The following is a 25,662-nucleotide window of genomic DNA, read 5'->3' as shown; positions in this document are numbered from 1 at the left end:
CGGCCCAGATAATAAACCTCTCTCGCTTTTCTCCCTCAGGCCCAGATCGGCCCAAACTCTAACCCTCTCGTTCAACAAGAAGGTTCGGGTAATATTAAACCGTGAAACAAATTTGAAACTTTCTTGTTTAACTGTTTGCTTTCTTCCGCCGTCGTAAATGTCGACTCCAGATCCCAACTCCTCCGCATCCGCAACGGCGACTCCGCCTCTCGTCACCGCATCCGAAACTCCGGCTCCACCTGCAAACAATCTCAGACCAACCCCGTCTCAGCCACCTCACGCTCCTCCGCCGCCGTCTCTGCCTTACAGAGCCATAGCTCCGGTTCAGCACGCTAATCCGTTACAACAAACTCATAACAACCTCCCGAACCGGCGCCCTAATTCGCCTCGCCAGCTTCATCACCACCACCAAGATCCGTCGACGGTTCTTTACCCGTTTGCTCCTCATCCTCCTCCGGGTCGAGGAGGGTTTTCGGTCCGACCCGTCCGGATGAGCTCGCCGTTAGTCGCCGGTGCCGTTCCTCCTTCCGTGACGGTTGCGGGGGGTAATCAGAGCGGTTACCCGGGTTTGCCTTACAACCACCGGCTAGCGGAATCCATGATGCAGTTAATGAGGGCGAGGAATCCTCAGATTCAGCATCAGGTTCCTCGTCCCGGGTCGGGTTCTCCTGTCGGGTCGGGTCCCATGAGAGGAGTTCCTCACTTTCTCCAACCGCGGGTGAGGTTTTTGGCTGTGCTGATTAATTCAAATTTTGGTATTTGATTTGTTCAAAAATATTTTGCTCCTTTTGGTTTAATTTGTAGATTGATTAGTGGATATGATTATTAGGGATAATGCTCGAGATGATCTGAATCCATTTGCTCCATGGTGCTTCTTGCTCGGACTAATGCATTTTTAGTTCATTTACTTTTGTTACAGTTAGCATTCTTTAAAGTTTATACCTTTTTGTATCAAAGATATGAAAGATTGGCGTTTTTTTTTTTATCTGTTATGCTTCTCTGTGTATATGCTTCATTGATCTGATTCTCTTGGATATGTGTTATCTTTCTATTTTAGGTTCCTTGTCCTGCTATGTGGTGATAATTTTGATTAAAATTTGGTCTCATGAATGATCTTTATTTTTCTGGAATGTGGGATACTTAAAAACTCTATTTGTATCTCAGCAAGTGGTATTACTCTTAATATGCAGTCTTGTGCTAATCACTTTGATTCTTGCCCATGTCACATTTTCTCAGTTTTGTAAATTTTGATATGTAGGTTGCTCCTCCCCCAACTTCAATTCTAGACACTGGCAGGAATAAAAACGCCAGGTGGACATTACATTTCTCTACGTTGATATTATCTTGAGTGCATAGAGTAAAACATGTTCTATAAACTGAGCTACCTTTCTGTTTTTTTTTTCCGTGTCATTAGAAGGCGGGATGCGCTTGTCCTTGTTAGAGGGAGAAAGGTAAGCCTCCTTCCTACTTATCTCTTTTTTTTTCATTTTTCTTTGGATTGACAATGTGAACAGAAGTATTTTCAAAAGATTTTGATTTGTGATACTCTTATCAATACTTTTCCAGGTTAGAATCACTGATGAAGCTTCTCTATATTCACTTAGCCGATCGTGGTTGAGAAATGGTGCCCATGAAGGAATGCAGGTTCGCCATCACTTATGTTCTACTGTTATAGTATATGCAAAAAAGCTCAGTTTCTTAGATGTTTCCACTTGGCATAAAAAATAAATCATGGTTTGTACTTTTGGGATCTTGCTTTGCTGGTGACTTAATTACTTTGGACTACTCCTCTAATTGCATCCAGATTAGGAAACTAGATAAAGGATTCTTGCTTGATACAGTTTGTTGTCTCTTTCCCCTTTTGGTTTTGTTGCAAGCCAGCCTTAGCTAAATGATCATCAATTGCGCGTTTCTCGTTTTGATTTGCCAGCATAAACCATAGGGCCTAATCTAACTTGGAGTTTCTCTGTTCAACAGTCGCAAAGGAGCGATACAATGAAAGCGTTACCAAAACCATTACCTCTGGATGTGATGGAAGCAGCTGTGCCGAATGATCCAGCTGAAAAACCAACTGATGAAGATAAAGAGGTTTGTGCGTTTTCTCGTCAAGAACCATACATTTTCTCTGCGCATAACGGGACAAAGTGATGTTTGATTCAACTCGTTCCTATGATGATTTCAGGACGAGGAGTCTGTGAAGGACTTAACAGAGAAGGATCTTTTGAAAGGACACATCGATCGAGCTAAGAAGGTCCGTGCACGGTAAGTTCCACAATAGTTATCCTGTAGCATCTAAACTATGGTCACCGAGCCAAAACGGGGTCTGTTTTCGTTTCAGATTAAGAGAAGAACGGTCGAGGAAGATTGCGAGGTACAAAGGAAGATTGGCTCTTCTCCTGCCACAATCCGGAGAGCAGTGCATGAAGAACGATTAAAAGCTTTGTTAGGACTTTGCTTGAGGCTTTACATGACTGTTTGTTAATTTTAGCATAACACCACGTACCTTACGTGTAGGAAGGTGTGTTCTTCTTTCTCTCATACAGCGTTAGTAGAGCTTCCATATGTTCTTTAAATAAGGACATCTTTTTTATCTGCATTCTCTTATAAATTCAAACCATATTTGGTTGTATCTTTTACTACATTTGGTCATTTACAATTTCTTCTTTATTCACTTCTTAACCAAATGAGATGAGAATAAAATAAAATATAAATCACATACCCATAAATTCAAAACTATTCAAAAATAGCTCGTCTCTAACTATTAGTTACATACCTAACTATTAGTTACATACCTTTGTGCAACTATTAGTTACATACCTACCAATTCAAATTCATCGCAGAAGGAATCGGACAAGAGAACATAACAAACTCTCCCTGTTTCTTCTCTCTTACCGTTGCATTTGCCACGTGATTACATTAATGCGGTAAACGTGTCACCGTCTTGATGGCTCCACCGCTTAACATCTTTTGCTAATTACTGATCTCTTCACGTTCAATCCGCCATTTATGTTAAAAGATCCTCGCATCACTTTTTTTATCTCTCTCTCTCGATTGTTTCTTCCCACACTTTAACCTAATTAATCAGTTTCTTACACTCCAAGAAAGCCTTAGAATGGCGGGGAACGAGTGGATTAATGGCTACTTGGAGGCGATACTTGACAGCCAAGCTCAGGGGATCGAAGAAACACAGCAGAAACCTCAAACGTCCGTGGCTCTCAGAGACGGAGAAGGAGAGTTTTTCAACCCGACCAAATACTTCGTGGAGGAGGTCGTGACCGGTGTCGATGAGACCGATCTTCACCGTACTTGGCTCAAAGTCGTAGCCACTCGTAACTCCCGTGAGCGAAACTCTCGCTTAGAGAACATGTGCTGGAGAATATGGCATCTCACTCGCAAGAAGAAGCAGGTAAGTAATGTTACATCCTTGTATATGTGTGTGTCATGTGTTGATTATGTTATGAATGAAATGTTGTGTTACAGTTAGAGTGGGAGGATTCGCAGAGAGTAGCGAACAGGAGTGTAACGGCCCGGTTCCTAGCCCAAAAATTTTCTTAAGGAGAGCCCGTTAAGACTGCAGCCCATTAGGGTAAATGACCTAGGGTTCCCTCCTTTTCCTATAAATAAAGCTGCCTCCTCTCATTTTTCTCTCATTCTGAAACTAGAGCGAAGCTCTGCAGAGATTTAGAGAGACTAGAAAACCCTAGCCGTCAAGCTTCCCTTTTCCTCTTCTCTCTTCTTCTCTCACGCCTCCTCTCTCTCCCTCTCCCTCTCCTTTCTCTTTCCGTTGGTTCTCTTCCTCTCTCCTCGCCGTGAGTCCCCCGAGAGCAAGCCGAGCCGCCGGTGGTGGTGGTGGTGGTCGTCCAAGTGGTGATGGGGTGATCGTCCGAGTGTGGTGATGGTGGTGGATGTGTGGTGTTGTGGTGGTGACCAGATCTCGTCTCTCTTGTTTACTTGTTCCAGATCTGTTCAGATCTCATCCCCTTTGTCTCCTGTTCCAGATCCAGATCCAGATCTAGGCTAAGGTGGAGTGTTTCGAACCCAACCTTCTTTCATGGTTCTGTATACTCCTTTATGTTGGAGTTAGGCTTGATTAGACCCTGATTGGGAGTTAGGTTGATAGGACATGGTATTGCTAGGATGATAGATGAATGAATCATGATGCATAAGAACCCTCATACTGATAAATGGGACTTGATGAACTGAATTGAATTGTCGTGGTAATGATTGATTGGTAGTTGATACTTGTATGTTTGGTTGTGTTGTCCCATGTGTTGTTGTGATTGAAGTTAGGATGCTAGAGAGGAACAAATGCTAGGATGATAGATGAGCAATGATTATAAACGTTATTGAAGTAGAACTTGAATGCGATGTGTATTGTGTGTGACACCGATAACGGGTGGCGTCTAGTGATTTAGTCCAAGTTCAAGTATGAATGAAAAGGGAAAGTAATTGGGAATGGGGAGGATTAAGTGAAAACGATAAGGAAGTGAAATGATAAGTAAAAGTATGAAAGAAGGATGTTAAGGTTAAGCATGGGTGGGAAAGCATATAGAGAGTCTAAGGTTTGTAGGTGGGGTAAGTGGTCCAAGCTAGGTATCCATAGGAGATGTGGCGAATCCACATGAATATGGAAGCACCCATAGGAGATGTGGCGAATCCACATGAATATGGGGTAGAAGCCTAGTGGGGGGCTACCCACTGAGGAAAAGAGGAAAAGAGGAAAAGAGGAAAAGATGAGAAGTTGAAAAGGATGTGCATTGTAGGGTTTTAGCTCATGGTCGGGTAACGGGGAGTTAAAGGTGTCATAGGGTCGGGTCGGACGGACAAGAGGAGTCGGTTAAGTCTAGGGTTTGACGTGTGTGGCAATGAGTGAGATCATTGTATTGATTGATCGCTAGGTTGTTAGAAATGAATGGAAGTGATTGTGGAAATTGCAGATAACATTAGGAAATGATGAAAATGCATTAACTGATTGTAGTGGCTAGTCAGTCCTAGTTCCCGCATGGAGTAGTATAGAGTGTCATGCGGGCAGGCTGGTCTAGAACCACTTCACTGAGTAACTTGTTGCTCACCCCTCCATTTCCATTTTTCCTGTGCGCAGGACTGTAAGTAGAAGTATATGGATGTGGGTATGACGGTATTTCAAAGAAGGTTATGCGCTCGTCTCTCGGGACCAGTAACGGGACACGTAGGGTTGTCTAGATGAGTAGACACGTGTCCATAACGCCCCTTCGATAACCCCGGTCGGACTCCGGGGAATCGGGCTGTTACAATTGGTATCAGAGCGGGTTAAGATCCCTTAGTTCTGTCCTAAGGGATCAGCATTTCCGACGTTTTCGAAAAAAAAAAAAAAAAAAAAAAAAAAAAAAAAAAAACTTGTTTTCATTAAAAGAAAAGAGTTTGTAAAAGTTTTGTTTCTTCTAACACTCCTGGAAATGATTTCAAAACCACCCATTATATCTATACGTTATTATGATTTTGATCGGATCCATTGTATTTGCAAAATTTCTTTTTGAGCTTAATTCATTCATTGGTTTTTAAAAGATCCCCGAGCAAAGTTGTTCTCGCCTTGTGTGCCTCCCTTGTATGATGTGTGATTGTGTGAGTTCCTTTTGTTATCGGATGTTAAGTTTGGAAGTCTAGGGCTTGGAATTCGGGGACGAATTCCGATTAACAGGGGAGAATTGTAACGGCCCGGTTCCTAGCCCAAAAATTTTCTTAAGGAGAGCCCGTTAAGACTGCAGCCCATTAGGGTAAATGACCTAGGGTTCCCTCCTTTTCCTATAAATAAAGCTGCCTCCTCTCATTTTTCTCTCATTCTGAAACTAGAGCGAAGCTCTGCAGAGATTTAGAGAGACTAGAAAACCCTAGCCGTCAAGCTTCCCTTTTCCTCTTCTCTCTTCTTCTCTCACGCCTCCTCTCTCTCCCTCTCCCTCTCCTTTCTCTTTCCGTTGGTTCTCTTCCTCTCTCCTCGCCGTGAGTCCCCCGAGAGCAAGCCGAGCCGCCGGTGGTGGTGGTGGTGGTCGTCCAAGTGGTGATGGGGTGATCGTCCGAGTGTGGTGATGGTGGTGGATGTGTGGTGTTGTGGTGGTGACCAGATCTCGTCTCTCTTGTTTACTTGTTCCAGATCTGTTCAGATCTCATCCCCTTTGTCTCCTGTTCCAGATCCAGATCCAGATCTAGGCTAAGGTGGAGTGTTTCGAACCCAACCTTCTTTCATGGTTCTGTATACTCCTTTATGTTGGAGTTAGGCTTGATTAGACCCTGATTGGGAGTTAGGTTGATAGGACATGGTATTGCTAGGATGATAGATGAATGAATCATGATGCATAAGAACCCTCATACTGATAAATGGGACTTGATGAACTGAATTGAATTGTCGTGGTAATGATTGATTGGTAGTTGATACTTGTATGTTTGGTTGTGTTGTCCCATGTGTTGTTGTGATTGAAGTTAGGATGCTAGAGAGGAACAAATGCTAGGATGATAGATGAGCAATGATTATAAACGTTATTGAAGTAGAACTTGAATGCGATGTGTATTGTGTGTGACACCGATAACGGGTGGCGTCTAGTGATTTAGTCCAAGTTCAAGTATGAATGAAAAGGGAAAGTAATTGGGAATGGGGAGGATTAAGTGAAAACGATAAGGAAGTGAAATGATAAGTAAAAGTATGAAAGAAGGATGTTAAGGTTAAGCATGGGTGGGAAAGCATATAGAGAGTCTAAGGTTTGTAGGTGGGGTAAGTGGTCCAAGCTAGGTATCCATAGGAGATGTGGCGAATCCACATGAATATGGAAGCACCCATAGGAGATGTGGCGAATCCACATGAATATGGGGTAGAAGCCTAGTGGGGGGCTACCCACTGAGGAAAAGAGGAAAAGAGGAAAAGAGGAAAAGATGAGAAGTTGAAAAGGATGTGCATTGTAGGGTTTTAGCTCATGGTCGGGTAACGGGGAGTTAAAGGTGTCATAGGGTCGGGTCGGACGGACAAGAGGAGTCGGTTAAGTCTAGGGTTTGACGTGTGTGGCAATGAGTGAGATCATTGTATTGATTGATCGCTAGGTTGTTAGAAATGAATGGAAGTGATTGTGGAAATTGCAGATAACATTAGGAAATGATGAAAATGCATTAACTGATTGTAGTGGCTAGTCAGTCCTAGTTCCCGCATGGAGTAGTATAGAGTGTCATGCGGGCAGGCTGGTCTAGAACCACTTCACTGAGTAACTTGTTGCTCACCCCTCCATTTCCATTTTTCCTGTGCGCAGGACTGTAAGTAGAAGTATATGGATGTGGGTATGACGGTATTTCAAAGAAGGTTATGCGCTCGTCTCTCGGGACCAGTAACGGGACACGTAGGGTTGTCTAGATGAGTAGACACGTGTCCATAACGCCCCTTCGATAACCCCGGTCGGACTCCGGGGAATCGGGCTGTTACAAGGAGATTGGAGAGAGAGCAAGGAAGAAGAGATGCGACGGAGGATTTGTTTGAGGATTTATCAGAAGGAGAGAAAGGAGATGGTCTCGGAGAGATTGTTCAACCTGAGACACCTAGAAGACAACTGCAACGCAACTCGTCCAGTGTCGATATTTGGTCTGATGATAAAAAGGAGAATCGTCTTTACGTTGTCCTCATCAGGTAAGTTATCTTATTATCCTTCTTGCTTACTTCCCATTGAGTGATTGATTTAGGATGTTTGGTTTTCGGTTCGGTTTTGGTTCAATTCTTTCAATTATTTTGGTTTTCGGTTTTGGGCGGTTACTGTGGATAAAACTTCGGATAATTCATTTTTTGTTACATATTAGATCATTCTTATTGTTCAGAAAAAAAAACGAATTCGGATTGTTTTAAATATTTCGGGTACAAAAATATTCAGATAACTAATTCTAGAATATTTGGTTATTTAGAAACTAAATTTGATATTTCAAGTATATAATATGTATTGTTAAAATTCGGATATCCATTAGATTTTTGGTTCGGTTACGGTTTTTGGCTCTAAAAATATAAGATCCGTACGGTTAACGGTTAATTTTGGTACGGCTCGGTTCTTCGGTTCTGGATAAATGTGGCCATGCCTAAATTGATAGTATGCGTTAGATCTACATAAAACATGTGTGTTGATTGTATCAGTTTGCATGGGTTGGTTCGTGGTGAAAACATGGAGCTTGGTAGCGATTCTGACACTGGTGGACAGGTTACCTTGTATTCCAAGCTTTCCATAAGCTTTAATCTCTTGTATATCTCCGGTTTTAACTCGTGTGAATTGTCAGGTGAAATATGTAGTGGAGCTAGCTAGAGCTCTAGCGAGAATGCCTGGTGTGTACCGAGTAGATCTCTTCACACGCCAGATATGCTCATCAGAAGTTGACTGGAGCTACGCAGAGCCAACGGAGATGCTAACAACAGCTTCCGCTGAAGACTGCGACGGAGACGAAACAGGAGAAAGCAGTGGAGCTTACATCATCAGGATACCGTTTGGTCCGCGCGATAAGTACTTACCAAAAGAGATTCTCTGGCCTTACATCCAAGAGTTCGTTGACGGAGCCTTAGCTCACATTCTCAACATGTCGAAAGTCTTGGGAGAACAGATTGGGAACGGGAAGCCTGTATGGCCGTACGTGATTCACGGGCACTACGCTGATGCAGGGGACAGTGCAGCCCTTCTTTCGGGTGCGTTGAACGTTCCTATGGTATTGACGGGTCATTCTCTAGGGAGAAACAAGCTTGAGCAGCTTTTGAAACAAGGGAGGCAGTCAAAGGAGGATATAAACTCGACGTATAAGATCAAGAGGAGGATCGAAGCTGAAGAGCTTTCTCTTGATGCTGCGGAGCTTGTTATAACGAGTACGAGGCAGGAGATTGATGAGCAGTGGGGACTTTATGATGGGTTTGATGTTAAGCTTGAGAAAGTGTTGAGAGCTCGTGCTAGACGCGGTGTTAACTGTCACGGACGGTACATGCCAAGAATGGCGGTAAGTATAACAAGAACTAACCAGCTTATCATCAATGCTCTAAACATTGGTATAGGCGGCACCTATGCTCTAAATCAGTTATAGCCAAAATGATTTTTTTTTAATCGGATTTAAATTGTTCCAAATCAGCTAAATTGATCTGAATCGATTTAAATTTGTCTAAATTTGTTTAATCAAGTAATAATGTTAATGCAAATTTATAAATTTGTCTAATTTTTTTGTATATCAATTTTTAATGATTCATGAAAATATTTTTTATTAGATACAAGTAATTAAAATGTAATATATAAAATATATATCAATATTGTTAAGGTCTAGGTCCTGGATAATTTGTCTAGTCCTTTATAAAGCACCTAGTAACCTTATTTTGAACATTACTTATGATTGCTTATGATTATGAAGTAAGATTTGAGTTAGTGAGTGAGTTTATTGCACAGGTTATTCCTCCAGGAATGGATTTCACAAACGTTGTGGTTCAAGAAGAGACACTTGATGGCGATGGAGAGTTAGCTTCCTTAGCAGGAGGAGCCGAGGGATCTTCTCCTAAAGCGGTTCCAACTATATGGTCTGATGTGAGTTTTCCCTAAGCAGCTTCACTATCTTCTATGGAGTTTTTCTTTGTGGATTGTGTTTGATATCTTCGTTGGCAGGTTATGAGATTTTTCACAAATCCTCACAAACCGATGATCTTGGCATTATCAAGACCAGATCCAAAGAAGAACATAACCACCCTTTTGAAAGCCTTTGGAGAATGTCGACATCTACGGGAGCTAGCTAATCTCGTAACTACTGATATTAACTAACGCCAAGAAAACAAGATCCTCAGTTTTCTGAAGGTTGTTTTTTTTTTCTCTGTTTTGGCAGACTTTGATTATGGGGAATAGAGATGATATAGATGAGCTACCATCTGGAAATGCAAGTGTTCTTACAACTGCCTTGAAACTCATTGACAAGTACGACCTTTATGGGTCCGTTGCGTATCCTAAACATCATAAACAGTCTGATGTTCCAGACATATACCGACTCGCTGCAAATACAAAGGGTGTTTTCATTAATCCTGCTTTGGTTGAACCTTTTGGCCTTACACTCATTGAGGTAAAGTCTCTTATTAAATATAACTATCCAATATTTATAACCTTTTCTTTAACCAAATCTGTAAAAAAATACAGGCCGCGGCTCACGGGCTTCCCATGGTGGCCACCAAGAATGGAGGACCGGTCGATATACTTCAGGTAAAAGACCTGTCCTGAAACTTAGTCATCTCCAGTGTTCTAAAAATCGGACTAAACAAAACATTTTATAGAATGATTCTTTAAATAATCGGTGTAAGCGTTCAAAAAATCAGTCTAGCCACCCGACTAAATAATAATATTCTGTAAAATGTCTAACAGTCCTAGCGAGTTTTTGAACATTGGTCATTTCAAATTGGTAATATTTTTCTCTTCTTTCTCATGGTTTTGGATTTTTCAGGCATTGCATAACGGTCTGCTAGTGGATCCACATGATCAAGAAGCAATAGCTAACGCGTTACTGAAGTTAGTATCAGAGAAGAACCTATGGAACGAGTGCAGGATCAACGGTTGGAAGAACATTCACTTGTTCTCATGGCCGGAGCATTGCCGTACCTACCTGACTCGTGTAGCCTCGTGCCGTATGAGACATCCTCAGTGGCAGACGGATGCAGACGAAATGGCGGCTCAAGAGGACGAGTTTTCGCTCAACGACTCTCTCAAAGACGTTCAAGACATGTCTCTTAGACTCTCTGTGGATGGAGACAAACCTTCCTGGAACGCGTCTCTTGAACCCAATAGTACCGATCCGGTTAAGCAAATCATGAGCCGGATGAAGCAACCTGAAACCAAGAGTAAACCGGAAGTGCAGGGGAAGAAGCAAGGAGATAACGTGGGGAGCAGGTTTCCTGTTTTACGGCGACGTGAACGGCTGATAGTGATAGCATTTGATTGCTATAACGAGGAGGGAGCGGTAGATGTAAAATCTATGGTGACGATGATTCAGAACATCATCAAAGCCGTGAGATCGGATCCTAAGATGGCTAAGAACTCTGGTTTCGCGTTATCCACTTCGATGCCGCTTGATGAGTTGACTAGCTTCTTCAAGTCTGCCAAGATTCAAGTGAGCGAGTTCGACACGTTGATATGCAGCAGCGGGAGCGAAGTGTATTACCCTGGAGCTGAAGAAGGGAAGCTTCTTCCTGATCCTGACTATGCATCGCATATCGATTACCGTTGGGGCAATGAAGGGCTTAAGAACACTGTGTGGAAGCTGATGAATACGACAGCTGTCGGTGGAGAAGCTAGGAACAAGGGCTCCCCGAGTCTTGTCGAGGAGGATAAACCATCGAGCAATGAGCATTGCGTTGCTTATTTGATCAAAGATCGTTCCAAGGTAAAGTTTTTTGTTCGTAGTCATTAAAACCTAATTAGGGCTTTTTCAGGTGATGAGAATTAATTACTTGCGTCAGAAGTTACGTCTTAGATGTCTTTAATATCTAATTAGTGTTTCTTCAGGTGATGAGAACTGATGACTTGCGTCATAAGTTACTTCTTAGAGGTCTTTAATATCTAATTTGGGCTTCTTTCAGGTGATGAGAATTGATGACTTGCGTCAGAAGTTACGTCTAAGAGGTCTTCGTTGCCATCCAATGTACTGTCGGAACTCGACAAGACTGCAGATCGTTCCTCTTCTTGCTTCTCGATCGCAAGCTCTTAGGTACTTTAATATTCCGACAACGCTACAAAACCACGTTACATCTGTTAATCTCGTCTGTCTATTTGCGGTGCAGATACTTGTTTGTGCGGTGGAGGCTGAACGTGGCGAACATGTACGTGGTGGTGGGAGAACACGGCGATACGGACTACGAGGAGCTGATCTCCGGCACACACAAGACGGTAATTGTCAAGGGGCTCGTGACGTTAGGCTCTGATGCTCTGCTCCGGTCAACAGACCTTCGAGACGACATCGTTCCATCAGAGAGCCCTTTTATCGGTTTTCTCAAGGCTGACTCGCCGGTTAACGAGATAACCGATATTTTGAAGCAGCTGTCCAAAGCCGCTACTTGATTCAATTAGTATCTACTCTTCGGTTCAGCCTTGTAGATTTTATTTAGGATTTAATAGGATTCTAGAAAATAAAAAATTACAAAACAATGATGCTCATTGCAATTATTCTACTTCTTTGTTTTTTTGTTGTCAAAGGGAGTTACTATATGATGGTTGGAAAATAAAACTTTTCTTATAAATTGAACTCTTTTACTATTGGAACCTTTAAAAATCCTGATTGTAAATTTCCATAAATTAATAAATATAACAAACAATTTATTTGTTTTTATAAAAGTACTATACAATTTTTATAGAGCTTAAAACAAATTTGATATTTAATTAGTAAAAGGTAAGCCACTAAACCTGGTTCTAAAACAATCAACCGGCCGGTTTAATCCAGAGAACCGATTACGGTTTGATGCGGGGATCTATTCTATTAAAACAGCAGTGTGACCCATTGATAAAAAGTTATGTCCAACTAATTATTTTATAACTGCATCTAAATAATTATCTAAATATATTAAATAACCACCTTCTAAATCTATTCTAAAAATCCACGTTGTTGTTGTCTACCAAAACAGTTACTTTTCTTCTTTCAAATAAAAGTTATGGATTTATAGACAGGTCTGTGTTTGGAAAATAAACTAAGTACCATTTCCGACAATCGGTTAATGATTCATTAATAATGAAGCATCATGAATTCTTGGAACCTCGATTGAACCTGCAAATACAAGTGTTTTATCATTATTTGAAAATCAAAAAACTGCAACACGATATGGTACTCTGTTTAAAAGATCAAGACCGAGTTATTCATTCAAAAACTTGAGGAGCTTATGGGTCTAGGTTTCTGTTCAGCAATTCACGGTTTCGCTGAAAGTGAAGAGATAAGATTTGGTTAAATGTGTTTAAAAAAAAGATTTTGGTGAAATAGGTTGTACGAGAACGATGATTCAGGTTTTCTTGAATAATCACAGGGCCATTAGTTAATTTTTTGCTCACCAACGAACCCAAATAATATCTTATAGAAACCCAAATAGAATATATCTGTCTTTTAAACTAAACTTATCACATTTATATTTATGGAACCAAAATATGTATTCATTTGGAAAAAGATTGATACTATATTGTCAATATTTATTGCATTAAAAAATTAATAACTGTTTAGGAATAAATTATAAAATTAATGGTGAAATGGTTACAACACAAATCTATAGTTATGCAATATCACAAATTCAATATAATTATCAAAAACTTTTACTAATAATTTTTTAAAAATATTTTACCCAAATATGATTACAAAGAAAACATAAATATAAAAATTTATTTTTTTCTGAAAAAGTATATAAAACAAAAAAATATACCCGCCCTTTTAAGGGCGGGTCAAAATCTAGTTGTAATTAATTCACTTGGATTAACGAAAAAATCCACATCTCGCTCTAGTGAGAAACGAAAGACTCCAGCGGAGAGATTTAACAGAAAAAAAGTGGTGCAAATTCACAAATCACCGGAGAAGATCTTGTTATCCTCCTGATTGCAAACGCGATGCGAAGGTAGACGAAACCAAGCTCCTTCTCTTTCGCTTTTCTGTGATTTTTTTTTATTTCTCGAGAAAATTTGTCGTCTGTGTGATGCGATTTTCGTATAAACAGAGTGAAATTAGTTGGATCGGTGCTGATTTTTGAGTGATGGTGCAGGTTAGGGCACCACCGTCTCCATGGGAAGGCGGGAGGAGTTGGAACGAAGGGGATGGTGGCGAAACTCTCCATCGGAGTCATAGTTCTACTGATCTGTACTCTCTCGCTGCTTTTCTCGTTTAACATCGGTGGTAATCCCGAGCCGACGCGTCCTTCTAAGGTCAGTTACACTTTTTAGTATGGATTCTGAGTAGTGACTTGTAGGTTGTAGATCAGGTTAGATGAGATCTGAATCGAGATTTAGTCAGTCTTTTGTTGATTGATTGATGGATTGTTTATGGTATTTGAGCAGATAAACGTGGAGGAGCTTTGGGAGAGTGCTGATTCTGGTGGTTGGAGGCCATCTTCTGCTCCACGATCTGACTGGCCTCGTATGTTCATCTCATGTTTTTGAGCTGTAAAGATTTATAACTTGATGCTAATCTCAGAAGTCTTGGGGCGTTCCAAGCTTGTATTGATGATACGATTACTTTTGCAGCTCCGACGAAGGAGACGAATGGTTATCTTCGTGTTCGGTGTAATGGTGGTTTGAATCAGCAACGTAGTGCGGTTGGTGTTTAATCTGTAACTATAGTGGACTTGAGCTAGCTTCAACCTCTTTAATGGCTAATATTGACATTTGGATGGATGTTGCAGATATGTAATGCAGTGCTTGCTGCCCGGATCATGAATGCTACGCTTGTGTTGCCCGAACTAGATGCAAACTCGTTTTGGCATGATGCCAGGTACGTTGCTTCCTTTAGACATTGCATAGCATTAATATTAGAAATTAAGGGACTTTCTGTAAAATAAAGAGTTGATTAATAGTGGCTACTAGTGTGAACGTGTTGCAATTTGTAGCTTTTATAAATATCATCAGACAGATAAGTTCTAAGAGGGTTTAATCACCTAATGTGAAGGACAGGAGGTGTTAATATGCTCAGAAGTGCAAATGCCATTGCATAAATTATTTGAGTATGTATCTGCGTTCTCTAATATATGATTTTCTTATCCGCAGTGGATTCCAGGGAATATATGACGTAGAACATTTTATTGAGACACTGAAGTATGATGTTAAGATTGTGGGAAAGATCCCAGATGTTCACAAAAATGGGAAAACCAAGAAGATAAAAGCGTTTCAGGTACAAACATAAAGGAATGTGACTTGTTTCCATATAAGCTTCTGAAAGTAAAGAAGAATATATATACATGTGTGCTCATTTTTCTCTTTGAAACAGATACGTCCTCCTCGAGATGCTCCTATTGATTGGTACCTGACAACTGCTCTAAAGGCAATGAAAGAACATAGTGCTATCTATCTTACACCTTTTTCACATCGGTTGGCGGAGGAAATTGACAATCCTGAGTATCAACGGTTAAGGTGCAGAGTGAACTACCATGCTTTGAGATTCAAGCCACACATCATGAAGTTGAGTGAATCAATTGTTGACAAACTCCGGTCACAGGGCCACTTCATGTCTATCCATCTTCGTTTCGAAATGGATATGTTGGCTTTTGCAGGGTAATGCTATCTTCCCAACAACAAAAAATTATTTCTTCAACCATCAGCTGCAATTTCATTTCTATTTAAGTAATTTATAGATCAAAGTTGATTCTTGTTGAAGCCTCTTGCAAAAGAAGTTGGTTGCCTTTGTATTATCATCTTACGTACATCAACACACATGGTTCTTTTGTCTATATTATGCAGGTGCTTTGACATATTTAACTCTGAGGAACAGAAGATACTTAGGAAGTACCGTAAAGAGAATTTCGCAGAGAAAAGGCTTATCTACAATGAAAGAAGGGCTATCGGGAAGTGTCCACTGACCCCTGAGGAGGTAAAGTTCTTTTTTACTCTTTTATCCACAGTCCACAAGTAGATAACTGATAAGCTCCTGAGGTAAAGTTCTTTTTTACTCTTTTTTATCCAAAATCCACAAGTAGATAACTGATAAGCTAGACAGCAATAGAGAATCATAAGTGCAGGCTTTAGAAATGCAACATGACAGTTTGGTTGATCCTTGTGGTGCAGGTAGGTCTTATATTACGAGCGATGAGATTCGACAACTCCACAAGGATATACCTAGCAGCTGGTGAGCTTTTTGGCGGGGAAAGGTTCATGTCACCGTTTCGTACCTTATTCCCACGGCTTGACAACCATAGCTCGGTCGACCCCTCTGAGGAGCTGTCAGCAAGCTCACAAGGATTAATAGGATCAGCTGTGGATTACATGGTTTGTCTCCTGTCCGACATTTTCATGCCAACATACGATGGACCGAGCAACTTCGCCAACAATCTCTTAGGTCACCGCCTCTACTACGGTTTCCGCACCACAATCAGACCGGACAGAAAGGCTTTAGCTCCAATATTCATAGCTAGAGAGAAAGGAAAAACCGCTGGGTTCGAAGAAGCAGTGAGGCGAGTAATGCTGAAAACGAACTTCGGAGGGCCTCACAAACGCGTATCTCCTGAGTCGTTTTACACAAACTCGTGGCCTGATTGTTTCTGTCAGATGAATCCGAAGAAGGCCAGTGACAAATGCCCGCCGGATAATGTTGTAGAGATTCTTGAAAGTCGGTTAGAGAGTGTGGGGGATCCGGATTCAACTTCTCAGACGAATTCCACGGTCGCTGGATTAGAACGGTAAGGAAGCCTTTGAAATGTTCAGACAAAGCAGAGAGGGGTTTCTCGACATTGATGATCATACAGTTAAGATAGCTCAACATCTCCCTCTGTCTCTCTATCATATACATTTTTTTCTTTATGAAGCATAGATTCGAATCTTTTTTTCAGAATTTGTAACAATATCTAAAAGAAGTGATGAGATTCCACAAATATAGTATGTTTATTTCATTTGACATCTTAAAACGTCTTGGCCATCTCAGAAATAAAATCTCTCTGGTTCTCAGAGTTTCTCAAATGTGCTCCAGTAATCATGTTCGTGTGCTCTTTTCATTGCACAGAGGGAATCTTGATTGAACTTGATATAAAATTATTACAAAAAGAGAAACAAATGTTTAAAAAATCTTTCATTTGTAATCTCTGACTCCTTTACCAAAAGGCATTTAATCTTCTGCAAAAATCAGACGTTCTATGAGCTGATGGTACCTCTTTGCTTTACTTAGTGTTGTGTGTTGGGACACTAAGATAGAACTTAGTGTTCTTGAAGTCATCAAGTAACGGGTTGTATCCGTCCTTTGTTCTCGTCTTTGAAGGTAAACCAAACTCATCCATGAATGCTGATGTATCCAGCTACATGCCGAAAAATAGAAGACAAGTTATTGAAAGTTTTCAGAAATATCTTCTCTTGTTGTAATGTTTTTAAGGAGAATCTGTGTGTTTACAGTGAGAGTTCGCCTTTTCCTTCCTTTTTTCGATGGTGTCCCGTCTTTCTCAGTCTTCCTCCAGCCAGAACAATAATGATCCATTCGTTCCAAAAGCCAAAAGTCAGTTGGGAAAAATATATCAGCATCACCCTGCAAAAGATCATCCCAAGTTACATATGTTTCTGATGTTTGAATAAGACTAACCAGGTTGCAATGGAGAATAAACAGAACAATTAATCAGAGAAGGAAGTTCTCAGATATCTCATACCTTGGCGTCCAGATAACTACTGTAATCTGAGCTAGATCCATCTTTCTGCAAATACAAACGTTGTTAAAAGAGATCATAATTACCACTTAAAGGGTGAAAAACCATTCTCATGTATGATTGAACCAAGTTTGATATAAGCAATGGAAAAGGACACTGTCTTACGTTGAAACAAAGTTCTTGATTCAAACAATGACGTGTAGACTTAACTTTGGGCATATCTAGTTTAGTGATTAAACAGTCTACACATCCTGAGAAAGGTGTCAATGCATAGTTAGAAGTGGAAAAAGGGAACAAACCTTTGTTGAAACCAATGGGGCTCTTTCACCAGGAACTTTCACGTCCGGCAAGAAGCTAAAGTCAGAAGCGATTAGGGACATCTTTGGTAGCTTTTCATGTAAAACCTCCAGCAGTTTCTGTAATTTCACATAATTAGAACAGAGCAACGCAGCACCTGCTTTAATAAGTGGACACCATTTTTCCCCCTTACCAAACAACCTGTTGGAAGCCAACAACGCCTAGGTTTGGGAAACAGTTTTGACCAGATTTCTTTTGGTTTTGAAACCGGAGGAGCTTCGTGTTCAACAATGTCAATGCAGCGCTTGATCAGTGGATCCTCTAAAGGCTTGTATAGCTCAGAGAGTGATTCGCTGCTAGTTTATAAGAGATCTGGGATCAAAAGAAGCATAAATGTAAAAAAATCATTAGAGCCAAAACCAGTATTCTCTGCACCTCTCCGGTTTATTTTCAACCAAGACTTCCATCCATGGGGAAAGTTGGCTTTGGGAATAGACAAGATCATGTGGGAGATTATCTAGCACCTGCAATGGCACAAGTTAATACAAATTTTTAGACGTGGATTCCTCTTCAATACAGCCTATTAACAACTACTTAATTGCGTACCTCGAGCATTATCACCCAGCATGGTTGTTGCTCCACATTCCCTGTTTGAAATTTTACTCTATAAGCACAGATAGAGAACTTCATTTAACGTGGTGGGCTAGCTTAGAAACAACTCGCTAAGTTTTCAGCATAACCTCATCTGATTAGCGATATCTCTGACTAGATCAAGTTTTTAAGAATGTTACATTACGAAGTTTGGTGAACAGCTCGCAAAGTTTAGCATTTTCAAACATAAACTAATTCCAGACTAGCCACAGAACAAGAAAAAATGATAGAGAATCTGCATCAGATTGAAAAGAAAGAAACTCACTCCATCCAGATAGGTCAGATGCATCACGGCATTCAACTCGGAACTTTGATAGATGACTTCCAACTTGGGCAACAGTTTCCTTTTGAATCTTAGCCAGTGACGGACTGATTTCTATAGATCTGAAAAAAAAAAAAATCATGCAGTTAATATAGTTGCAGCATGTTCCATAACAGGTTACTAACTCACTATGCTGAAATTCAAGCAAAAAGATGCTTAAAACAGGGGCATACGTACGTGTAGCTCATGTTATTGTAGATTCTCTCAGGAGCATTCAACATTATGTAGTCCAATATACCCTTCGCACAGGTTCCGGATCCACCGCCGATTTCATATATCTAAGCACATGTTTTAAGTGTTATCGATGTACAGAAGAATCAGTGCAAACGTAGACTCACAAACCGGGATGAAAATATTCAACAAACATATGATCTTAAACAGAAAATCAATGGCTTTACTTTCTCTTGGCTGTTCAATTGTGTGTTCAAATGATTATAAACTACTCTAAACAGTTATTTAGGTAAACCATAGTTTCTCTATTTCAAGTTTTCAACGCATGAGCAATCTCTCATATAGGCTGGTAGGTAAAGATAGCTCAGGATTCAGTACAACTACAGAAACCAGAGAGGACATTTCATGTTTGGTATTGTCCTGAAATTAAATAAAGTAGTGAGACGTAGAAGATCACAAAAGTGAAACCTTTAAAGGAACTGAGAGATTGGTGGTTCGTAGTATAGCTTCTGCAATCCCATGAGCATACCAAGGCTGCAAGAGAGGAGGATTGAAATCATAAAAAATGGGATACTTACGACAAGAGAAAGCTGTTCCAAGTAGAGATCAACGACATATCACCTTGAAGAGCTCCACAGGAGTAAACCAAGAAATGTCACTCTGCTTGTAAACTTTCTCCAATAGTTTCATGTACGCCTTTCTCCCTATATAACAAAAAGAGAAAACTAGTCAACAATGCTCCAATAAAACATTGATAAATCATTCTCTCCAAAAACTTGAATGCTTTAGCCTTTACCTTCAAGCTGGTTGAACTTAATGCTTCTCTCAAGAACCCCAACAGATTGCGATCTTTGAGAGAAGTATCCGTGTTTTGCATCATACAGTGCTCTGTGTATGAAATCTCTAACCTGATTCCGTTTTAACCAAACAGTTAAGTCGTTAATCATCTGAGAATCATAAAGTTCATCACTTTATCACATAATTCAACTAATCAAGGCCCGCACAAGGATGCGAAAACGAAAGAGATGATGATAAGAACATAGATAAAGATGAAGCTCACAAGTACTGGTTCATCGCCTATGAGCTTCTGAGTCGAGAAGAAGGCAGCTCGAATTGATCCAATGCGTGTCAGCTCAACATTTGTCCTGCATAAAGATTGAGAAAGCTTCCGAGAATAGATAAATCGAACGAGAGCCATGAACTCGCCCTCTCTCTCTCTCTCCGTCACGATGGCTTTTGCTCGATCGAATCGAGATGCAGCTGAGGAACTCACCGGTTCAGGTTACGCAGAGGTTTAGGGTTTTAATCCGGTTCGGTTCGGTTCTCGGATTCCTTAAAACCCTTGGTTATGTTCTTAAAACCCTATCTCTTTCTCTCTTAACCAGCCATACATATCAAACCGGATGACTCACTACGAGGGTAGTTTGGGAACTTTCCCTAATATAACGCCAGGAGTCAACGTCAATACTTAAAAGAAATAAACTACATGCATTTTTGCATATTAAAACACCCTACGCATGGACACACACCACTTAAAGCAAGAGCATCAGTGAACCTCTTTGGGATTCATCTTTTAATTTTTTATTATTAAATTTTTTTTTTTTTAAAAAAAAAATTTAAAAAAAAAAAAAATTGACCAATCGTAGGCCGCCATGTATCGTAGGACCCGCACTACAGTGATGAATTTTAAGAGAGAAGGTATCACGCAGAAGAAGCGAGACGAACCGAGTTCATCGCTTTAACTTTTTTTAATATTTTTTTTCCTCGTAAAACGTGTGATTCTCTCCTTTAAACCTCTAATGCGCATGGCCTTAGCATATGCTACATGCACCAGTTTCACGTTGAATCCATTTTTATTTTATTTCAATGATCGATATTTGAAAATAGTTAAATAACTTGTGATTCGCATCGGTTTGCGCTAACTGATGATTACATTTTAGATTATCAAAGTTCGATCGAGCAGATGATCAATGTTTATGTTTCCCTTCCCCACAGATTTTTCGGACACATGATCATCTGAACGTAACATAGATTTGATTACCAGATACATTACGTATAGACTCTTTGAAGCCACAAAAACTCCTCTATTCACAAGATGCCGTGCCACGACTGGAGTTTCAGTAAGCTCACAGGCGCAATTTCTGAATCTCTCCATAGCATATTTGCAAAAATGTACATCTCTGTAAGGTGGTAAAATGTGTTAAACTTGTATAAATATAAATATGATAAAATGTCTATAAAATATAAGAATTATATTTTTTTTTATATACATATACAAGAACGGATCAGATATCTATCTTCAAATTTTTTTAATATTTATAGTCTTTTTATTTTTACAGATATTAAATATTAGTATTTATTTTGTTTTATAGAATCACAAATTTTCAGATTTTAAGAATTGAAACTAAACGGGCGGATAGCTTAGCTTAGTACGCAGTGCTAGAAAATAAACGTTCTTCGTTGTTCACATGGATGCGGAGTTGCCAATTTGGTTTACAAAGTCAACATGAGTTTGTAAATTAATGCTTGTTGTCAAAAAAAAAAAAGAATTGAAACTAAACTAATTAACATATCAAATAAAATTTCAGGAATATTTTGTCCACCCTTAAAAGAAATACTAATTGATTGAAGAATTCCTCCTTTTATAAACTGAAAAGAAAAGATAAAGGGTTCAACGTTGTGGACCAACAAAAATTGATGGTCAATACATCTATATAAATTCGCCTTCTAATCAACATCAAAGAAAAATTCCAAATTTACTTCTTTTATTTTTGGGCTTATTTGCTAAATAACTAAAAAAATATATAAAAATTAGATTTGTAGATAGAATGAACAGAGAGAGATTTTGGTCAGTTAATGAATTTATGTTTTTTCTATGGTTAATTTTCCTTTAACTTTTTGCTTAAATTCCGACAATAATGAAGTTGATATATGTAATTGCTAGGAAGCTGTAACTTGGACTTAAACTTTTTCAACGTAAAATTATTGGATGGAGATAAAAGTCATGGAAGAATATTCAAAGATTGATCAACAATGTGCTTATTTAGCTGATGGAAACAGATCTACATTGAGCAGGGAGACAAATATGAGGTGTGCACTACTGTGGACTCATATCTCACTGCTACTTATCTTGATCCTTAATTCAGCAGATCTCACTGCTTCGAGATCTTGTCCAACTCACTGTGGAAGAATCTTGATACCGTATCCTTTCGGGGTTGGGAAAGGTTGCTATCTCAACGAGTGGTTTGAAATTCAGTGCAACAGTTCTACTTCCGGAGAGCTCGTCCCGTATCTAATCAAGATTAACAAACAAGTTGTGAGAATCGATCTTCCAGTTCTATATGCTTCTCTAACCCCGCCCTTTCCGTACGGGTCACTCAAAATCAGAACCAGCATAATGTCCACCGGATGTTCCAACAAGAGCAGCAGCAGCAGCAGCAGGTTAGGAAGAATATTTGGTGAGCCTTTGGATTTTACGGGCTCCCCGTTCACCATTGGCCGTTCCAACAAACTGGTAGCTGTTGGCTGCGACAACATGGCCACATTGACAAATCTTGAGCCTAGACTCGTGGGATGCATATCGAGTTGTGGATCAAGAAAGAAAGGGGATAAATCAAGTTGCAATGGTTACAGATGCTGCCAAGCAGACACTCCTGAGGAGGTAGGACACGTAATCGGTGTTAGTATAGAGAACAACCCTCCCATTTACACAAGTGGCTGTAGAGTAGCCTTTATAACAGACGAATTTAACGAAAACTCACGAGTGTTCCCTGTGGCCAAATTAACTGATCCGCTATGGTTTTACAATAGACAATATGTTACAGTCCAACTACGATGGGTGATTCCGATGATGCATCTTTCATTTATCAAGTCTCTGGGATGCGAAGATGTAGAAGTATCCAAACGGGGCAATGACTCTATTCCTTGTCTATGCTTCAACGCTACAAATTATGATATTCCCGAGCTGTCATGTATTTGCAAAAGCGGTACCAAAGGTAACCCATATCACTTGGACGGATGCACAGGTTAGTAATTAAAAATTACTAGGTGTATTGCCCGCATATGCGGGTTTAATCGTTTTACAAATATTTATTAGTTTATTTTTTATTAATTCAAAAACCAGCATAAGAACTTATTATTTATGTTTTCAAAACAATTAAAACAAACATATATTTATATATGACAAAATCTAATTAAATATATATGTTTAATTAAAATTTATTAAGGATAACATTGACTTTAACTACTTAATTTATTATAATTTTTTATATTTTATTTTAAAATTTATAATTAAAAATATGTTTTAAGATAACAACACAATATATGTAATTATCTTATTTCTTAAAAAGTTAATATTGTTAATAAAAATTTGTTTTTGATTATATAATTAATTATATATAAAATTCATTAAGGATGGTATCGATATTAACTGCTCTAACTTTCAACGTAAGAGCTCCGTTATTAAAAGTTACTTCGCAAATAATAGTATAGATATGGTTTAAAAGATACAGTTATGACTATGAATGAAATCATCATCACCTAACTACTCTTTCCTGACATTTTTTTTTCATCTAGACATTGACGAGTGTCAACTTTACAAGAGACGTGAAAATTTCGCATGTGGTGAGACCGCCACTTGTGTGAATAATATGGGTGGCTATGACTGTGTGGAAAAGAAAAACAAGACTTTGCCAATTGTTATAGGTAAAGTTACCCAACTTTTACTCGCAGTCCATTTTATATTTTCTCCGTTTTTACTCTCTTTTTTTCCTTTATGTTTTTCTTGTGGGTTTTCCAGGGTTTAGTGTAGGTATTGGTGTGTTGGTCTTTGTTGGTGTAAGCTTTTGGTTATACAAATTTATCAAAAGCAGAAGGAAACTCAACCGCAAAAGAAAGTATTTCAAACGTAACGGAGGTCTATTGTTGCAACAACAATTGATTTCAAATGAAGGTAGAATCAAGGAGACAATAGTGTTCAATTCCAAAGAATTGGAGAAAGCTACCGAGAACTTTAGTTTAAACAGAGTGCTTGGGCAAGGTGGTCAGGGTACTGTATACAAGGGAATGCTTGAAGATGGTCGGATCGTAGCAGTGAAAAAGTCTAAAGTTGTGGACGAAGACAAGTTGGAAGAATTCATCAACGAAGTTGTCATTCTATCGCAAATCAACCATAGAAACATTGTGAAACTCTTAGGCTGTTGCCTCGAGACCAACGTGCCGCTTCTAGTTTACGAGTTCATTCCCAATGGTAATCTTTTCGAGCATCTTCATGATCAGTTTGATGATTACACAATGACCACTTGGGAAGTGCGTTTGCGCATAGCCATAGACATCGCTGGAGCTCTCTCGTACCTTCACTCGGCTGCTTCGTCTCCGATTTATCACCGAGACATCAAATCTACAAACATAATGTTGGATGAAAAATATCGAGCCAAGGTGTCTGACTTCGGCACTTCGAGATCGGTAACAGTTGATCATACCCATCTGACTACAGTTGTTTCAGGTACGGTCGGATACGTGGATCCCGAATACTTCCAGTCTAGCCAATTCACCGACAAAAGCGACGTATATAGCTTCGGAGTGGTGCTCGTAGAGCTCATTACTGGAGAGAAACCAGTCTCTTTTTTGCGGTCTCAAGAAAACAGAACATTGGCAACTTATTTCATTCTTGCAGTGAAAGAGGACAAACTCGTCAACATTATTGACCCTCGGATCAGAGATGATTGCAAACTAGAGCAAGTCATGGCGGCAGCAGTACTTGCGAGGAGATGTCTGAACCTTAATGGAAAAAAACGACCAAGCATGAGAGAAGTATCAATGGAATTAGAGAGAATTCGTTCACCAACTGGAGGTTCACAGTCCCAGGCTCATATCGTCGACAACGACCTAGAGGATGCAGTAGCTGTGGAGCTTAACATTGGCGTACAATCAAGCAACTACGTAGGTGTTACTGCTCCTGCAAAGTTTCAAGACGATGTTGGCTCAACTTCAGATGCCCAACCTTTATGTCCTCGTCAAACATGGTGACCACCGGGATAGTTAATTTCTTGATAATAAATTTTGGAATAGATGCATTATTCTATATATTTTTATATGAACTCGCTACTGTATGATTTTCAATCTAAGTTTAAAATAATCCTATATTATGTGCTTTTCTAATTCATACACTATACCCATTTGTGGCCCTAACACTCGCATTTGTGTCATGATAGTCTTATGTACGAGACTTAACCTTTTCTTGTGCATTACGTTACCTTCCCATCCTCCTTCGGTATAAACTTCTCATACTTGGGTACTGCTAGACCTCAGGTAAAATCCACATTTCAGATTGTGATCGTTGAGAGAAGTGTATCCCTGTTTTGCATCATACAATGCTCTGTGTATGAAAATCTCTAACCCGTTTCGGTTCAACCAAACAATTAAGTCGTTAATCATCTGAGAATCATAAAGTTCATAACTTTATCACTAATTCAACTAATCAAGGCCGCCCCATTTGAATAACACAAGAACTGGTTCATCGCCTATGAGCTTCTGAGTCGAGAAGAAAGCAGCTCGAATCGATCCAATGCGTGTGTGTCAGCTCCAATTGATCAACATTTGTCCTGCAAAACGATTGTGAAAGCTTCCGGGAAGAGATAAATCGAAGGAGGGCCATGAACTCGCCCTCACTCGATCGAATCGATGACTCGAAGAGAGATGCAAGTGAGCAAGGAACTCACCGGTTCAGGTTTCCCAGAGGTTTAGGGTTTAGATCCGGTTCGGTTCTTAAACCGTATTTCCTTTTTCTTTTAAATCGACTGGATTACTCATGTCATGTAGTGGGGTAGTTTGATAAATTTTACCTAGTATACATGTAGCGACAAAAACGTCAATACTTGCATGCATTTTTTTGCATATTAAAACACCATAACACTCGCATTAGTCT

The 25,662-nt window shown here is 39.7% G+C and overlaps 5 protein-coding genes across 9 annotated transcripts; 4 read left to right on the top strand and 1 right to left on the bottom strand.

Moving 5' to 3' along the window:
* The first annotated feature begins 95 nt into the window (after nucleotides 1–95).
* Nucleotides 96–2,671, top strand: LOC103844198 (proline-rich receptor-like protein kinase PERK14). 2 transcript variants are annotated; one of them, XM_009120984.3, is made up of 7 exons: nucleotides 96–718; nucleotides 1,259–1,311; nucleotides 1,415–1,451; nucleotides 1,567–1,644; nucleotides 1,978–2,088; nucleotides 2,183–2,262; nucleotides 2,339–2,671. In XM_009120984.3, exons 1-7 carry the CDS (start codon nucleotides 158–160, stop codon nucleotides 2,433–2,435), a joined length of 1,017 nt encoding a protein of 338 aa, XP_009119232.1. In that variant the 5' UTR covers nucleotides 96–157; the 3' UTR covers nucleotides 2,436–2,671. The 2 variants fall into 2 exon arrangements, with proteins under 2 accessions (XP_009119232.1, XP_033138201.1); XM_033282310.1 differs by having other exon boundaries at nucleotides 2,183–2,251; nucleotides 2,339–2,665.
* A 186-nt stretch (nucleotides 2,672–2,857) lies between these two features.
* LOC103844199 (probable sucrose-phosphate synthase 3) lies at nucleotides 2,858–12,248 on the top strand. 2 transcript variants are annotated; one of them, XM_033282298.1, is made up of 12 exons: nucleotides 2,858–3,406; nucleotides 3,481–3,515; nucleotides 7,442–7,639; nucleotides 8,132–8,195; nucleotides 8,272–8,973; nucleotides 9,411–9,545; nucleotides 9,624–9,755; nucleotides 9,838–10,068; nucleotides 10,143–10,205; nucleotides 10,444–11,379; nucleotides 11,576–11,703; nucleotides 11,777–12,248. In XM_033282298.1, exons 1-12 carry the CDS (start codon nucleotides 3,113–3,115, stop codon nucleotides 12,051–12,053), a joined length of 3,195 nt encoding a protein of 1,064 aa, XP_033138189.1. In that variant the 5' UTR covers nucleotides 2,858–3,112; the 3' UTR covers nucleotides 12,054–12,248. The 2 variants fall into 2 exon arrangements, with proteins under 2 accessions (XP_033138189.1, XP_033138190.1); XM_033282299.1 differs by lacking the exons at nucleotides 11,576–11,703; nucleotides 11,777–12,248 and adding an exon at nucleotides 11,429–11,494.
* Nucleotides 12,249–13,400: 1,152 nt separating this feature from the next.
* Nucleotides 13,401–16,565, top strand: LOC103844200 (O-fucosyltransferase 1). Of its 2 annotated transcripts, XM_009120986.3 has the most exons (9): nucleotides 13,401–13,582; nucleotides 13,727–13,886; nucleotides 14,019–14,097; nucleotides 14,205–14,275; nucleotides 14,363–14,451; nucleotides 14,724–14,847; nucleotides 14,944–15,227; nucleotides 15,414–15,543; nucleotides 15,738–16,565. In XM_009120986.3, exons 1-9 carry the CDS (start codon nucleotides 13,575–13,577, stop codon nucleotides 16,350–16,352), a joined length of 1,560 nt encoding a protein of 519 aa, XP_009119234.1. In that variant the 5' UTR covers nucleotides 13,401–13,574; the 3' UTR covers nucleotides 16,353–16,565. The 2 variants fall into 2 exon arrangements, with proteins under 2 accessions (XP_009119234.1, XP_009119235.1); XM_009120987.3 differs by lacking the exon at nucleotides 13,401–13,582 and having other exon boundaries at nucleotides 13,750–13,886; nucleotides 14,019–14,123.
* A 26-nt stretch (nucleotides 16,566–16,591) lies between these two features.
* Nucleotides 16,592–25,479, bottom strand: LOC103844202. Of its 2 annotated transcripts, none has more exons than XM_033282305.1 (13): nucleotides 25,242–25,479; nucleotides 19,534–19,645; nucleotides 19,359–19,441; nucleotides 19,206–19,271; nucleotides 18,744–18,844; nucleotides 18,510–18,628; nucleotides 18,200–18,240; nucleotides 18,029–18,117; nucleotides 17,787–17,946; nucleotides 17,596–17,712; nucleotides 17,300–17,344; nucleotides 17,050–17,181; nucleotides 16,592–16,957 (listed from the first exon to the last, which is right to left on the bottom strand). In XM_033282305.1, exons 3-13 carry the CDS (start codon nucleotides 19,425–19,427, stop codon nucleotides 16,823–16,825), a joined length of 1,074 nt encoding a protein of 357 aa, XP_033138196.1. In that variant the 5' UTR covers nucleotides 19,428–19,441; nucleotides 19,534–19,645; nucleotides 25,242–25,479; the 3' UTR covers nucleotides 16,592–16,822. The 2 variants fall into 2 exon arrangements, with proteins under 2 accessions (XP_033138196.1, XP_009119236.1); XM_009120988.3 differs by lacking the exon at nucleotides 25,242–25,479 and adding an exon at nucleotides 19,798–20,042.
* On the top strand, nucleotides 20,257–24,896 carry LOC103844441 (wall-associated receptor kinase-like 10). Its single transcript, XM_033282300.1, has 3 exons — nucleotides 20,257–22,762; nucleotides 23,313–23,441; nucleotides 23,536–24,896. The coding sequence occupies exons 1-3, from the start codon at nucleotides 21,727–21,729 to the stop codon at nucleotides 24,762–24,764; spliced, it is 2,394 nt and encodes a 797-aa protein (XP_033138191.1). The 5' UTR covers nucleotides 20,257–21,726; the 3' UTR covers nucleotides 24,765–24,896.
* Nucleotides 25,480–25,662: the final 183 nt, after the last annotated feature.

The sequence above is a fragment of the Brassica rapa genome, chromosome A10 (assembly GCF_000309985.2).
Source record: "Brassica rapa cultivar Chiifu-401-42 chromosome A10, CAAS_Brap_v3.01, whole genome shotgun sequence".
Classification (NCBI taxonomy): Eukaryota; Viridiplantae; Streptophyta; class Magnoliopsida; order Brassicales; family Brassicaceae; genus Brassica; species Brassica rapa.
This window is presented reverse-complemented; position numbering and strand designations above follow the sequence as displayed.

Excerpts from the sequence above, each read along its gene's own strand:
- LOC103844198 (XM_033282310.1), top strand. The coding sequence starts at position 158 with ATGTCGACTCCAGATCCCAACTCCTCCGCATCCGCAACGGCGACTCCG. Across the intron at positions 1,312-1,414 it reads GGCAGGAATAAAAACGCCAG|AAGGCGGGATGCGCTTGTCC; the intron begins GTGGACATTACA and ends CCGTGTCATTAG. Across the intron at positions 1,645-1,977 it reads GTGCCCATGAAGGAATGCAG|TCGCAAAGGAGCGATACAAT; the intron begins GTTCGCCATCAC and ends TCTGTTCAACAG.
- LOC103844199 (XM_033282298.1), top strand. The coding sequence starts at position 3,113 with ATGGCGGGGAACGAGTGGATTAATGGCTACTTGGAGGCGATACTTGAC. Across the intron at positions 9,546-9,623 it reads TTCCAACTATATGGTCTGAT|GTTATGAGATTTTTCACAAA; the intron begins GTGAGTTTTCCC and ends CTTCGTTGGCAG. Across the intron at positions 10,206-10,443 it reads GACCGGTCGATATACTTCAG|GCATTGCATAACGGTCTGCT; the intron begins GTAAAAGACCTG and ends TGGATTTTTCAG.
- LOC103844200 (XM_009120986.3), top strand. Across the intron at positions 14,452-14,723 it reads TCGTTTTGGCATGATGCCAG|TGGATTCCAGGGAATATATG; the intron begins GTACGTTGCTTC and ends TCTTATCCGCAG. Across the intron at positions 14,848-14,943 it reads AGAAGATAAAAGCGTTTCAG|ATACGTCCTCCTCGAGATGC; the intron begins GTACAAACATAA and ends TCTTTGAAACAG.
- LOC103844202 (XM_009120988.3), bottom strand. The coding sequence starts at position 19,935 with ATGGCTCTCGTTCGATTTATCTATTCTCGGAAGCTTTCTCAATCTTTA. Across the intron at positions 18,629-18,743 it reads TACAATAACATGAGCTACAC|ATCTATAGAAATCAGTCCGT; the intron begins GTACGTATGCCC and ends TTTTTTTTTCAG. Across the intron at positions 18,241-18,509 it reads ATCTGACCTATCTGGATGGA|GGAATGTGGAGCAACAACCA; the intron begins GTGAGTTTCTTT and ends AATTTCAAACAG.
- LOC103844441 (XM_033282300.1), top strand. The coding sequence starts at position 21,727 with ATGGAGATAAAAGTCATGGAAGAATATTCAAAGATTGATCAACAATGT. Across the intron at positions 22,763-23,312 it reads TCACTTGGACGGATGCACAG|ACATTGACGAGTGTCAACTT; the intron begins GTTAGTAATTAA and ends TTTTTCATCTAG. Across the intron at positions 23,442-23,535 it reads GACTTTGCCAATTGTTATAG|GGTTTAGTGTAGGTATTGGT; the intron begins GTAAAGTTACCC and ends TGGGTTTTCCAG.